The 13,596-nt window shown below is 48.2% G+C and overlaps 1 protein-coding gene across 1 annotated transcript in view; it reads right to left on the reverse strand.

Annotated features, from left to right (window-relative positions):
- Window positions 1–3,260: 3,260 nt before the first annotated feature.
- Window positions 3,261–13,596, reverse strand: part of Rnf165 (ring finger protein 165) — a 97,236-nt gene continuing 86,900 nt past the window's right edge. The window contains exons 4-8 of the mRNA XM_038332139.1: window positions 11,830–11,959; window positions 9,520–9,624; window positions 9,134–9,229; window positions 3,616–3,722; window positions 3,261–3,378 (exon numbers count right to left, since the gene is read on the reverse strand). Of these exons, the coding sequence (XP_038188067.1) occupies window positions 3,261–3,378; window positions 3,616–3,722; window positions 9,134–9,229; window positions 9,520–9,624; window positions 11,830–11,959 (556 nt within the window). The remainder of the gene's footprint in view (window positions 3,379–3,615; window positions 3,723–9,133; window positions 9,230–9,519; window positions 9,625–11,829; window positions 11,960–13,596) is intronic.

The raw sequence follows: 13,596 nt of genomic DNA on the forward strand, positions 1-13,596 counted from the left end.
GGAGGCTGGGGGCCTTTGCAGAGGAGAACTTGAGGCCTGTCACAGGTGGTGGCGAAAATGACACGGGAGACCTGGGGGCCTGGCCAGGTGGAGGAACGGAACGTGCAGCCCCTCTGCCCTCTGCCCAGCTGGATTCGTGGCGTTGGGTTGATTGGTGTCCTAGGTGGACCTGCTGAGCCATGGCTGCGGTTACGAGGCCCAACTTGAACCTGGGGCCGCTGTCAAAGGCACTCATGCGTCTCAGTCAGAAAAGGGTCTGAGCCCCTTGAGTTGAGCAGGAGAACTACATTCGTCTCTCTCCTGGAGATGGTAGATGTGAGATGCTGAGGCCTGGCCCTGCCTCATCTCTGGCTCAATGGCCAGTCTGGGGACCCGGAGCGGAGGCACTGGCTTTCCTCCAACCAATCAGCAGTCCCGAAACGGGGACTGGGCGGGTTCTAAGTGCTACTCCAGCCCCTACCATCAGGACGCAGGGACCCCAGATAGGTGGGAAGGGGAGGGGGCGGCAGGAACAACCCCTCCCCTGCCCAGGTCCTAATGTTAACCTAGGGCATTCAAAGAGCCTGCACAAACGGGAGCACGGGAAAGCATTCTACCCTCTCCCTCAGCCTGCCTACCTCAGCCTCTGAAGCAGATATGTGGGGGCATTAAAGGCCTCAGCAGCATGGGCAGCACGCAGCTCTACTTGAAGGATGTATTGACGTTAGAAAGAATCACAGAATGTGTGTATCGGGAGAATTTAGTGAGCATCCAATCCAACCTCCTTGTGTCGCAGCTGAGGAAGCCGAGGCCCAGCAGGGCAAGGGGTGGAGGTGGAGGTTTCAGCATCTCTCCGTTTGCCCGTGAGGAGCCGGGACTAGAATCAGGGACACTAGTTCCAGTTCCCCCCGGGGACTCTGCCAGTTCTCTTTCCCTGCCAGCCTTGCAGGACAGCCTCAAAGCAAAGACTAGAGAGTGAGTAGCCTCGGGGAGCAAAGACCTGCTTGGACCACCCCAGTTATCTCTGAGCCACAGTCGACTTCTGATGAAATCTTGGTTTTGGCACGGCCACGGGGAGGAGCAGGAGAGAATTCACAAGTCCTGGTGGCTTTTGGTCAGCAGCTCCCTGACATCCTGACTCAAACATTTTTTCCCCACCTGGTGGGTATCCAGCCCTGGCATTGGAGACATTGTCCATGCCCTTCACTGTCCTGGTCTTCACTGTCTGACCGTCCACCATAAGCACTGTTGGATGTCCCCTTCCTCTCATAATTCCACCAGGCAAAGACATCCCCTTAGTGATCATCTCCATCAACTCTTGCCCCAGTAGGCATTCAAAAGAGATTTTAGGAGACATCAGAAGATGGGTCGTGGGTGTAGCCTTCGTCTGGATAGTGGATAGCCAGCCGCTCCTTCGTGATGGTGTCCGTTGTGCTAGAAGGATCTCTCTTGAGTCCAGTGGTCCCCTGTCAATTTTGGTCCTGATTCATCCTCATGGGGTTTCTTCCTTTATCTGACCAGCACCCTAGTTCCTTGATACGAGAGCATTGAGACGGGCTAGGGGTTGGGCTGGATTCTGAGAGCAATGCCAATGAGGGACGACGAGGAGGGCCAGGGACAAAGGAAGGTCACAGCATGCCAGGTGCCCTGGCGGTTTTTTACACATGATTAAGAGCTACACTTGGGTTAGAACCCCACCTCCAATGTTCTGTCCTCCCGTCTCTCTGAAGAATTATGGAGCGGTACAGAGAGCACACTGTCATATAACATCACTAGATCACCCCATCTCTTCGTCCACGCCCATCATGAGACCCCTATGAGAGAGCAGAGCGCACACAAACGCTGGATAGCGCCACTTCTCTGATCAGGGTAAAGTAGGAATGGGGGACATGGGGACACAGGGTTGTCTCTCCCCACTGGAACTGAGGCACAGAGAAAGAAAGGGACTTTCCCAAGAATACAGACGAATCAGACAATCAAGAGGCTAGGGACACGGGCCTCCCAGCCCAGTCAAGTGGTCTCAGAGCAAGGGCCATCTCTGAGGGGCTGATCAGACAGGGTCCTGGAGGATGCTCAAGTTACTCCCAAATTTAGGGACTTGACTTCAGCCCTGAGTGCTAGCGGAGAGCACTTTGGCCAAGGCCAAGTGTACGCTGCCAATGCTATTTCATCTTCATCATCTGGTTAATTGTTTGCATAGGGAGGCAGTGGCTACATTGCCTCTTTGTGGCAAGACGAGAGCTCAGATAAAGTTAGAAACTGGAGTGTGCAGGGGGCTGCTGGCTCCCAGGAACATAGGGCCACTGTGGCTGGAGACCGCATCTTCCCTGGTTCAGTGTGGAACCTAGAAAGACAGCTGGGGCCAAGCAAATGGGTCCCAGGACTGGGGAGCTCACCTTTATATGGGGCCCCTTCATGGGTTAGGGATCCTCACCTTCCCCAAAACCCAGAGAGACCCCATCTGTTCCTTTTAAGCCCTACCCCCTTCTCAGATGCCCCTCCCACACTCCGTGCACTGTAAACATGAGAAAAACAAAGCCCAAGGAAAAAAACAAAAAAACAACAAACGAGAACCTCCCCTCCCGCCTCCCAACCTGGGTGAAAATTTTTCATCCTTTTTCACCGTAAACAGGATTTGGCTTTTTTTCTTTTTCAACCTTTGATTCCTTTTTTTTTTTTTTTTCCTTTTTGCTCATAAAGACGGGAAGATTGGGGCTGTCGTTGGTTGGTTGGTTCGGTCAGGCACCAAAACAAGAAACTCAATGAGAAATATTTGGTGCAAGTTCAGTAATAGCGACATGTCCACCACAGATGACGAGAGCACCACACACGACATTTTTCTTAAGCTAACATGCTCTGGCTGCCATCCACAGAATAGCTAGAGACCCCTACATGGTTTCTACGTGGTCAAGAGGTATATACACAATCCTTCAAAGGACAGGATTGAGGGGCCGGTCACCAGCTAGTACCCTCGAGATCACATCTAGTTCTCAGCAGCTGGGCCCCCCCGCTTCCCGCCCCTGCTCTGGGCACGGCCAGCCCCCTCCCCTTGCGCAGCAAGGCAATGAGGCAGTCACCATTCTGGATGGGTGGATCCCCCCACCACTCCTCTCCCTCAGACACTGATACCAACTCCTCTTTCCACCAAATGTGCTTGCAGGCTTCTTCTCTACGTCAAATGGCTCAGAAGGCAAAGTTTGGCTGCAAGGGCTATGGCCGTGGGGGGCGAGGGGGCGGGGCCTGGAGAAGGAAACGGGGCGTCCACTGGCTAGCTTCCTCCCTCAGCTGTCGGCTCCCAGTTGTGTCTCAATGTCCACTCGGCAGATGGGGCATTTCTTGCTCATGGCGAGCCACTGGTCCACACACAGTTGGTGGAAGAGATGCATACAAGGTAGGCGTCTGGAAAAGAGGAGAGTTGGTTTTCTGGATAAACCCAGACCCAGGAGTGAGACTATGGCCGAGATGAGAAACCATGGCTGCAAGTAACTCTCAAAGCCCTTCTTCCATAAAGGCCTTGGCATTGGCTTAGACCCCTCAGAGCCGCTAGCACACTGTCGCCACGCCCCCATGTTCATGGTCACCACGCCCTCCGCTTTACTAAGGCAACCATGAAACATTGTAGCAGTGGCCTCTCACCTCACGTCTTCTCCATCCTCCAACATAGACAGACAGATCGTGCATTTCTCATCTGTGTCTGACTCCTCCCCTTCGTCTTTCTTGCCCTTGCTGTCCTGGGGTCTTCGCTGTGAGTAGATTGAAAAAAAAAAAAAAAAGAACATTCATTTTAGTTACCTGGCACCAACTCTTGCTGGCTCTCACCCACAGGCTCCCCTCACACTGGCAGCCTCTTCATTTGCTAGGGGTCGGCCTCCTTCAGTGCTCACGGCTATCTCCTCACTCTTGCTGATGCAGGGAGGTTAAAAGCAAGAGAGGAAGAGAGGAAGAGCTACAGCCTGTGAATTTTGGCTTCCCCTGTCTCCCTCACATTGTCCACCCCCCCGCACACCCTGTCCAACATGTACCTCTGCCTCTAAGTCATAACACATCATTCATTCATTCTTCATACGCACATTCCTCATTCATTCTTTCCACTAATGTCATCTCATTATTAGATGAACACAAAATTTCTCCACCACCGTTAACCCCTTCAATTTGTGCCACATGGTTCTAAACTGTTTTCTAGAGCTGTGCTTCTCTCCCCAGCCAGAAAGTTCCCTTAAGCTACTAAGCGGTAGCTCTAGTACGAGGTTAAACACCATGCAGCTGCTGCACATACTTCCCGATTTACACATTTCTATCCCTGATTCTACGGTAATTATCTGACAACAGTTAAGCACTCTGCAGAAAGTTTTCAAGTGGCACCTGTGGCCAAGTACGAGGCATGTCATTGCTACTTAATAAATATTCTGGAGAAAGAAAAATGTAACCAGAGAATTAAATCTGTCCGCCTTCCATGTCCCTATGCCCCGTGCTGCAGACGTCTGATTGTAAGGATGAAAGTAAGCACAGATAGAAAGTCATCCAATCTGGCCTCCCTCCAGAGGCAAGCAAACTGCAAAGTCATTTTGCAAAGAGACACATGGAGTCACAGATGAAGACCAGAGAGTGACACTGGGTCCATGTCAGGACTACCTCCTCCGGTAGTTGAAAGCTCAAAAGCTCCCTACTCTGATTTCATCTGGGGGTGTCCCGCCCTGGTTAGAACACACAAGGAAGCCTATTGCTTCCACTGGCTGCACCCCGTCATGTGCCCTGTGTCCCAGCTGCAAGTGATGCCAAGCTGCTGCAAGGTCCCTTTATCCAGAAAACCAAGCAGTATCTGCTGTCCTAAATGTTGGCCACGCATTATTTTTAGTATTAATAGAGTCATGGCCATCTGCCTGCTGAAGGTCGGCAGTCTTTGTGGCAGGATTGGCTCCGCTAGAAAAGAAAGGTCCAACCAAACAGCGATAAGCCCCAGCCATATGCCTAGTTTCTATTGCTTTTACCCACCGTTTTTATGATTTCCTTTTTGCGTCACAACTTCAGTTCAGCACTGTCTTGTGTAGCTATTTCGAATCCTTCCTTCTCTCCTTTCCCGGTGCATTTCTTAGCCTCGATCTTTAATCTCTTAAATCTTTCTTTTTTTCTCCACTGTCTACAGAACTTTGTGATGTGGGATATTATTTTAACTAGGCAAAGATGTGCTACATTTATTTCTGCCATGGATTATTACTTTAACTGTGTAAAGGTGTGCTACATTTGTTTCTGCTGCCTTTGTTAATAATGTAAAGATGTGTTACATTTGTTTACGCTGCATTGGTTTAACAACTATGTAAAGATGTGTTGCTGCCAAATGCACCTGATTGGGCTAATAAAAAGAGGAACGGCCAATAGCAAGGCAGGATAGGGATTGGCAGGGCTGGACTGTAAGAGAATAAGTAGGAGGAGAAATCTAGGCTTGGAAGAAGAGAAGAATAATGAAAAGCAAAAGGGAGAAAGAGAGGCACATGCCGGGGCCAAAAGCCAGGCAGCTGCCAGCCAGATGTGGAGACAGCAGGAAAGTAAGATATACAGAAAGAAAGGTAAAAAAAAATCCCTGAGGCAAAATGTAGACAAAGAGAAGTGGGTTAAGTTATAAGAGTTAGCAAGAACAAGCACAAGTTAGGGCCAAGCATACATAACTAATTTTAGGTATAAGTGTTGTGATTTTGGAGCTGCTTGTGGCCCAAAAGAAAGCCTGGTGCAACTTTGATTTTAACTTCAACTTTTTCAGCATTTATTTAGTATTCACTACTCATCGACCTTCTCATTTCATCAACATTTCTTTTTAACTTTGATAATCTTGGTTTTTGTCATTTTGTTTTTGTTTTTTGGCTTTTCAAAACAGGGTCTTACTGTGTAGCGTTGACTGTCCTGTAACACAAAGATCCCCTGCCTCTACCCCCAAAGTTCTGGAATTAAAGGTGTGCCCTACCTACCATTCCTGACTTAACCTTGGTTATTTTATATTTTGCTTTCATTCCTCTTCCTATTCTTATTTCTTTCATATGGTCCTATTTTTAATGTCTATATATTCTATTTTTATTATTAGTTAAATACACTTTTTACTTTAAATTATTTTAGTCTCTGTTAAAAAATTTTAAAATTGTTTTAACATTGTATTTGGATCCTAAAGTTTATTAAAGTTGTCTTACCTTAATTCTTCCTATTCCTTCTCTACAATATTTTTTCTCTTAATTCTGTCTTGAGTTTTAATCCTCCTATTTTTTTCTCACTGATCCAGCTCCCTGAGCTCATATATTTATATGGTCCCCAGTTGGTGGAATTGTTTGGGATGAATTAGGAGGTGCGGCTTTGTTGGATGACATACGTCACTGGAGGCAGACTTTTAAGGTTTCAAAAGACTTGTGCCACTCTTTTTGGATCAAGATGTGAGCTCTCAGAGGTTCTTTTGGCGTGCCTTTGTTCTGCCAATGGGGTCTCCAGCCTCCTGAAACTGTAAGCCCAATTAAACACTTTCTCTTATGAGTTGACTTGGTCATGAAGTTTTATGACAACAGAAGTAACAACACGGTGGGGACACATATTTGCTGATTCGTGCTCTTTGATACTGACACCCGGAACACAGGCAGGAATTGGGGACAGCAGCTCGCCGTTGGCTGTTCCTGCGCCCTAGGCAAGTACCCGGCCCTATGTATGAAGCTGCACCATCCCACTGTGTCCTGAAGCAGCCGTGTTGAAAACAGAAGGAATGGGCCACTGTCCATAGCCACACAGCTATGCTCAGAAGAACTGAAACTAAAAACTGGCTGACTTTAGTCCCAAGTGATTTCAACTACTGCTGTGTTGGGTATCAAGAGAGTGAATGAAGGTCTCTGTGTGCACCATGATGAACCTTGGCCTGCCCTTATTTTCTTTAAATTTGTTTAATTTTTATTCGACATTAACTTTTTTGGTATAGTGATTCAAAGTTACACAAAAACTAAGCAACAACAGTGTATTTCCAACTTCCACTATAGGGAGCAAAGGAAGTCCTGAGTTGTTGGGACCAATTGGAGTCCTGGCCTTTTCAGCTGCTCTTCCCTGCTAGAGCCTTCTGATTGGAGTTACTAAAAGCTGTGCCTTGCCTAGAGGATCAGAGGATGGGGTTTTCACCTGTTGGCCCACTTGACTGTTGAGTATTTAAGCCTCCAGGGTGCTAAGAAATAAAGGGCTTTCTACCAGTGATTAGATACCCGTGTGTCTGTCTGTCTCTGTGTGTGTTTGTGTATTTCAACCTCCAGCCCCTTGCCCGAAGTTCGCGAACCGTACTGTAGCACAAAGAGTGCAGACAGGCGTTGTGAGCTGCAATGAGAGATGAAATCCTTGTTGAGTGTGTATTTTGACATGTGCACGGTCATGTCAAGGATGCCCAAGTCCCAGACTCGTGGGACAATTGGCAAATCTGTTACCCATAAGGCTGGGTCTCAAAAGAAATGGCAAAGCTTTTCTTGAGAGTCAAGTCTGAGTGTTTGTGCACATTTCATCAAGGTGTGCAAAGACTAGCAACTTCAGTTTCCTCTGCCTGGATGTTTACAGCCTGAGATGGCTCACCTACAGAGACTACCAGCCATGCTGAGGTTCTGGAATGCAGTGGTCATGTTAGATAACCCTACCTGAACCCAGCTTCATTGTCTGTGTGTCTGTGTTTCTTCATCCCCTCACTGCCCCTAGCCAGGGTTCTAGGACCCAAGCCACAAGCAGGATGTGGCCCCACCTCACAGCATCTCCTTATATGAATATCTCATATTACATGGTAAACTTGGGACAAGCGATGAACCAATACTGGCCATTATTAGCACAAGCCCATTAGTTTCCATGAGTTAAGGGTTGGAGCTGAAATGTTACAGGTTTGACTGCACACTGACTGCTTTGGAAAGCGACTGGACCCTCGGGGCATTGGTCTTATTAACTGATTAATCAATTGATGCATTCCTGATTTGGTAACATTATAGGTGGTGGGAACCAGGAGGTACGACCTCGTTGGAGGAAGTATGTCAAAACTGTGCACATTCCCTGGAAGTGTAGACCTCCTTCCCAGCATTTTCACCCACTCTGTTTCCTATCTCCAGGCCTTGCCACAGTCACAGAACCAGAGACAAGAAACCAAGAACAGACTTCTCAAACTCTGAACCCAAAAGAATCTTCTTTCCTCACAGAGGTTGCTTTCTCGGGGAGTTTGTCGCAGCAATGAGCAAGCTACCTGACTCAGATCCTGCCTTGTGGTTTTGGTAAATGCATTATGTCACCTGTTTAAACAACAATGCCATACACAATAAATTGCTGCACTAACAAAATCCCTGGCACTCTGCCTGTGCCTTCCCTCCGCAATAGCAATCCCTTATCTCTTTTCTTTTTGTTCTTTCTGTTGTATCATTTCCAGAATGTCCTATAGCCCACAGCATACAGTTTACAGCTGTGGGGGCCTGTCCTCTTTCACTTTTTAGTGTATACTTAAGTTTCCTCCACAGTTTTTCATGGCTAATGGATTATTTCTTTTTTGTTATAAAACAACAATCCATTATGGATGTTTACTTATCTACTTATTAAAGAACATTTTGGCTTCTTCCACGTTTTCATTTCTTTTAGTTAAAATAATGCTTTAAAAGCTCACATTTCTGGGTACCAGCCTTACAGATTCTACTTCTAAGGTCAGTGGGTACATTCCACAGTTTTGAAACTTTCAAACATCCCCAGAAGAGCCCAATCCCACACTGTTTAGAGGCCTTCTTTACCCCTTTGTCCTTAAGCCATAGGGCTTTGAATTGTTTTCTAAGGTATTTTCTATTAGCCTTGTGTGTAGGACCCATTGCTCACCAGACTGGCGCACAAACACTGATGTGTCTGTACGGCTACACACACACACAAACACGCACGTGGCCACTCTAGCCAACATTTGCATGCTCGGCCTTTCTCCCTTCTCTGTGTAGAGTCCCATCTTCCCTCCTGACCACATTTGCTGTGAGCCAAGAGAAAAATCCCGAGGAGCCATTCAAACAGTGCAAAGGCCTTCTGGGCTTTGGACTGTGTCCCCTGCAGATAGCCAGGCTGGTTCAAGCAGCCACGCTAAACGACTCCCTTCCCAGCCCCTGACTGTGCAGGCAGTCTATGCAGGCAGTCTATGCAGCCTCACCTTCTTGTACTTGTGGGGGAAGGTGAACCTCTCGATGGTGTTCTGTACAGCTCCTCGGGTCACATTTCCCAACCTGTCCTCGAGCTGCAGCAGCTCCTGTAGAAAGGAAAACACAAACGTGTGCTCGACGTGTACGGATAGACATAAACACACGTGAGAGGAATGAGCAAGAAAGACACGTGCAGGAAGCCGGCATGCTGCCAGCCGGATGCGCTGGTGCAGTGTGGGAAGCTGCGATTTCTCTTCATGCCCTTGTTCTCTCTTACTTTCAATCCCGGGACTCCCCACCCCCATCGGCATCTACCCACTTATACAGACAGGCAGAGAGAATGGTGTGTGAACGATAGCTCGCCATCCAGTCGGTGCCGCTGTACCGGGAAACGTACCTCGTAGCTCTCCCGAACAGCAGAGGTGTGCCGACTAGGATTTAGTCCCTGGAGTGCGAGGAAGTGAAGCTGTGGGTAAGGGTAGTTTCGAATTTCATGGACCACCTGACAGGGAGAAAACAGTTTAGAGAGAGTGACCAGCCATCCCTGGCTTCTCCTGGGCTGGAGAGGCAACCCCTCTTCCCTCAACCACCAGAGAGCACACCCAGACCTACTGCCCAGCAGGGCTGCCCCTCCTGATCTTGTTTTCTATCCTGTTAATGAAGAGCCAAGCTTGTTGTGCACAGACTCTGATGACCATCAATACGGTGACGCTGACCCTGACTAAGCACAGGCTACACAGTAGCGCTATTCTGCGTGCTTCCCGTGACCAAGCATTTAACTGCCTCACCTGATGGAACCTGCAGGGACAATTACAAATCCCCCTTCTACTGAGGGGGATGAAGACGGCACCAGTAGATTAAATAATCAGCTCATGTCACTCAAGCAAGTGACAGAGTCAAGACTCAGGCCCGGGCAACTACTATCTCCAAGAGCAACAGGATGGCTACGGGTCATCTCCGGGGCCAAAAAGGTCAGTAACCAAGGCAAACAGTATTGTAATGCAGTGTCTCTAAGTAAAAGCAAATTTTTAGAAATCCATGAGGAACAAAATATTAGTCTTTTAAATACAGACTCTAGCCCCAAACTTGCTGATTTCTGTTTTATTCAGCCTTCCATAACCCTGGCGAGGTGACAGACCAGCTGCCATTAAGATTTCCACTGCATACACTGGAACCAATTACTTCATCTCTCTAGGCCTCAGTTTGCCAGCGTGCAAAATGGACATCATGACTGGCTGTACAGGGTACTGGCAGGAGGAAGTAAGATTAGTTATATGAGGTATTTATAATCGTGTCTAGTGTGTAGTAAGTGCTCCTTTTCCAAGCCACGGGGTGGCTAGGTGACAGAAACAAGGGTTGAGAAGGGAGAATTCTATTTGGGGACAGCAACAAGCATTTCTCTTGGTAGTATGTGTCACTGGCAGCCTCAAACCCAGCCTGAGTTTTCTGGCACATTCCGGGTTCTATAACCCCAAGAGGGCTACTCCTGGGAAGTGGGTGTCCTAGGTCTGTGGGGAGAAAGGTCCCTCTAGGATGTATTGTGATACCCTCACCAGCCCTGTGAGAGACACATGTGTGGTGTCTACATTCCTTCTCACAAAAAAAAAAAAAGCATAGTCACGCCCGGGAATGCTGCGGGGCAGTGGTCCTGTAATTTGTAAAGATTTGTCACTTGTATTTTAATAAAATGCTGACTGGCCAGTAGCCAATCAGGAAGTATAGGCATGGCAACCAGAACAGAATTCTGGGAAGAGAAAAGACTCAGTCTGTAGTCATCACAGATTAAGTCAGACACAGAGGAAGCAAGATGCCAACGCCTCACTGATGAATGGTACCAAGCCACATGGATAACACAGACAATTATGGGATAAGGCAGGATGTAAGAATTAGTTAATAAGAAGCCTAAGCTAATAGGCCAACCAGTTCATAATTAATGTAGACCTCTATGTGTTTCTTTGGTATTGAACAGCTGAGGGACCAGGAGGGACAAAAACCTCTGTCAGCACAGAGAGACAGGAGTGTGCATGTGTGTGTGCGCGCGCGCGTGTGTGTGTGTGTGTGTGTGTGTGCGTGTGCATGTGCGTGTGCGTGTGTGTGTAGGCCTAAGGTCAGCTTCAGATATTGTCCCTCAGGAGCTGCCCTTTTCATTTTGTGAGACTGAGGTGCTCAGAAGCACCAGAGGCTCACTGATTAGGCCAAGCTGGCGAGCCAGAGCCCCCTGGGGATCTCCTGGCCTCCACTTCCACAGCTCTGATGTTACAGACACACACCACCATGCCTGGCTTTTGGTGTGGGTGCTGGGAATCAAACTCAAGTCCTCATGCTTGTACAGCAAGGGTTTTTACTGACTGAGCCATCTCCCCGGCCCCAGGGCAGAGTCTTTCAGCACTGGGCATTACCCCCAAAGACTACAGCCTGCCATGCTGCCTCTTCTACCTGACACCCCTCAGCAGGGCTGGCATTTGGACTAAGTTACTTGCTCTGTCTCATCTTCCTCAAGCCGGAATAAGAACTGGGACTGAGAGTGGAGGGCAGCTACTGGTCTGCCTAGGAGCCAGGACTCAGAGGACCCTGAGTACAGAGAGGAGAGCCCTGGCCTCACCTTCCTCACCGTGTCCCTAGCTTGCAGGAGGCAGTGAAGACGTTCATACCCCGCCCAGCTCCGCCCCGCCCAGCCCAGCCCCGCCCCCAGGACTCCTTCACTCACCATCTGTGTGGAGGAAGAGTTTCTGGGGAAGTGGTGCATTCGAGGAGTGGCTAGGTAATGCTGATAGTGCTGAGGGATGGGCCGCACCTGGAACTGGGCAGGACTCAGGCCGGCGTCCACACTGAGATCCCTGTGGGGACACAGCCTCGTGAGCTACAAGATCGGGGAGGTACCAACCCTTTTCAGAAGAGGTCTCACACACCACCTTGGGGCTAAGTCGGAACTCGAGCTACCGACTCTGCCCTTCAGAGTGGAAGAAAATGGCATTGATTAATCTTCCTACAAGCTGCCTACCCACAACAGCCGTTTCCCTGTCTCCCTCCACTCCGCCCCCTCCCCGGACCCGCAGCTAATACCCGAGGCACCTGAAGCAGCACAGAACCTTAAGAACCATTCTCCAAGAACCAAGCCCAAGGCTCGCTCCCACGGAAGAGTCCAAATGGAGTATGTCAGGGATACCGAGCAAAGGAAGCCAGGACCAGATTGAGGACCGGCGGGCAGTGACCGTATTTTCCCCACTTGATAAAACCACAAGCGAGTACCCTACAGGCTAGAAAGGAATCCCAGTCCACCCTGTCACTTCCTAAAAGTTTAGGAAAACTCACTTCATTTAAACATGAGTTTCACTAAAACATTTCCAAATTCAATGGAAACTGTAAACCTACAGGCTCAAAATGATAAGCAAATTTCAACATTAAGAAAATAACTCAACATACATAACAATAACATTTTAAAAATAATAAGGATAAAAGTTTAAAGCCAACCTGAGATTAAAGAAAAAGGCCCCTTGGATAGAGAAGGGTACAAATTATCACAGAAGCAGCCAGAAGAGAAAGAACTGACAGCAATAAGAAGAAACCAAAAAGATAATATCAAGCATGAAGGCTGCATCCAGTAAAAAACGATTTTCAAAATGAAGGTGAAGCAAAGCTTTGTCGGACGAGCACAGGCTGGAAGGAGGTATGGGTGCTGATGGGCCAGCACCACAAGAAATAGTCAAGTAAGATCTGCACACAGGAAGAAAATGATGCAGGTAAGAACTTAGATCCACACAAAGAAACAAAGAGGAACTGGTGGCTAACGAGAAACGGAGCTCATGTGGGGTCTGTGGAGAACATGTAAGAAGAGAAACTGGAGCATTCTGCCATAACCAAAGGCAGACACGCTATTAATGTGCACCAGGGTCACGGCAGAAGCAATCTTCCTGAAGAGGCTTGCAGCAGCCAGGTTTGGATAATGTGCATGTCAGTAACTGTAACTGCAAAAAGATAGTGAAGCCCATGAAAGACATTAAATGTGGGCTGAGATGATGCTGAACAAGAGCATCCTCTCCGAAGGATGCCAAGGGACCAGCTCCTAACCCAGCACCCAGTAAACAAAGGGAAGACCCAAGCATCTGACTTGCACTTTCCCTGACTAAGGTACTTCAGGGTAACCAAAGGGTTGATGAGAGTCATTTCTCATATGAAGCTTTCCAGCAAGCATACGAACAAGAAATTATTAAATTACCTGACACCATTTTGCATCCTCCAAATAGATAAAGACCCAGACAGAGGTCATCAATTGCTGCCAACATCACAGAAGAACAGGCAACCATACCAGAATATTTTCTAGTAGAAAAACATAGTATTTCCAAAGTGTTTCTGCTAAGAAACAAGACAGGGAGAGAGAGGCAGAGAGAGGGAAAGTGAAGGACGAAGTGAGGGAAGGAGAGAGAAAGGGAGAGGGAGGGAGGGAGAGACAGAGACAGAGGAGAGATCTAGGGAC

Source organism: Arvicola amphibius, chromosome 5, assembly GCF_903992535.2.
Source record: "Arvicola amphibius chromosome 5, mArvAmp1.2, whole genome shotgun sequence".
Lineage (NCBI taxonomy): Eukaryota > Metazoa > Chordata > Mammalia > Rodentia > Cricetidae > Arvicola > Arvicola amphibius.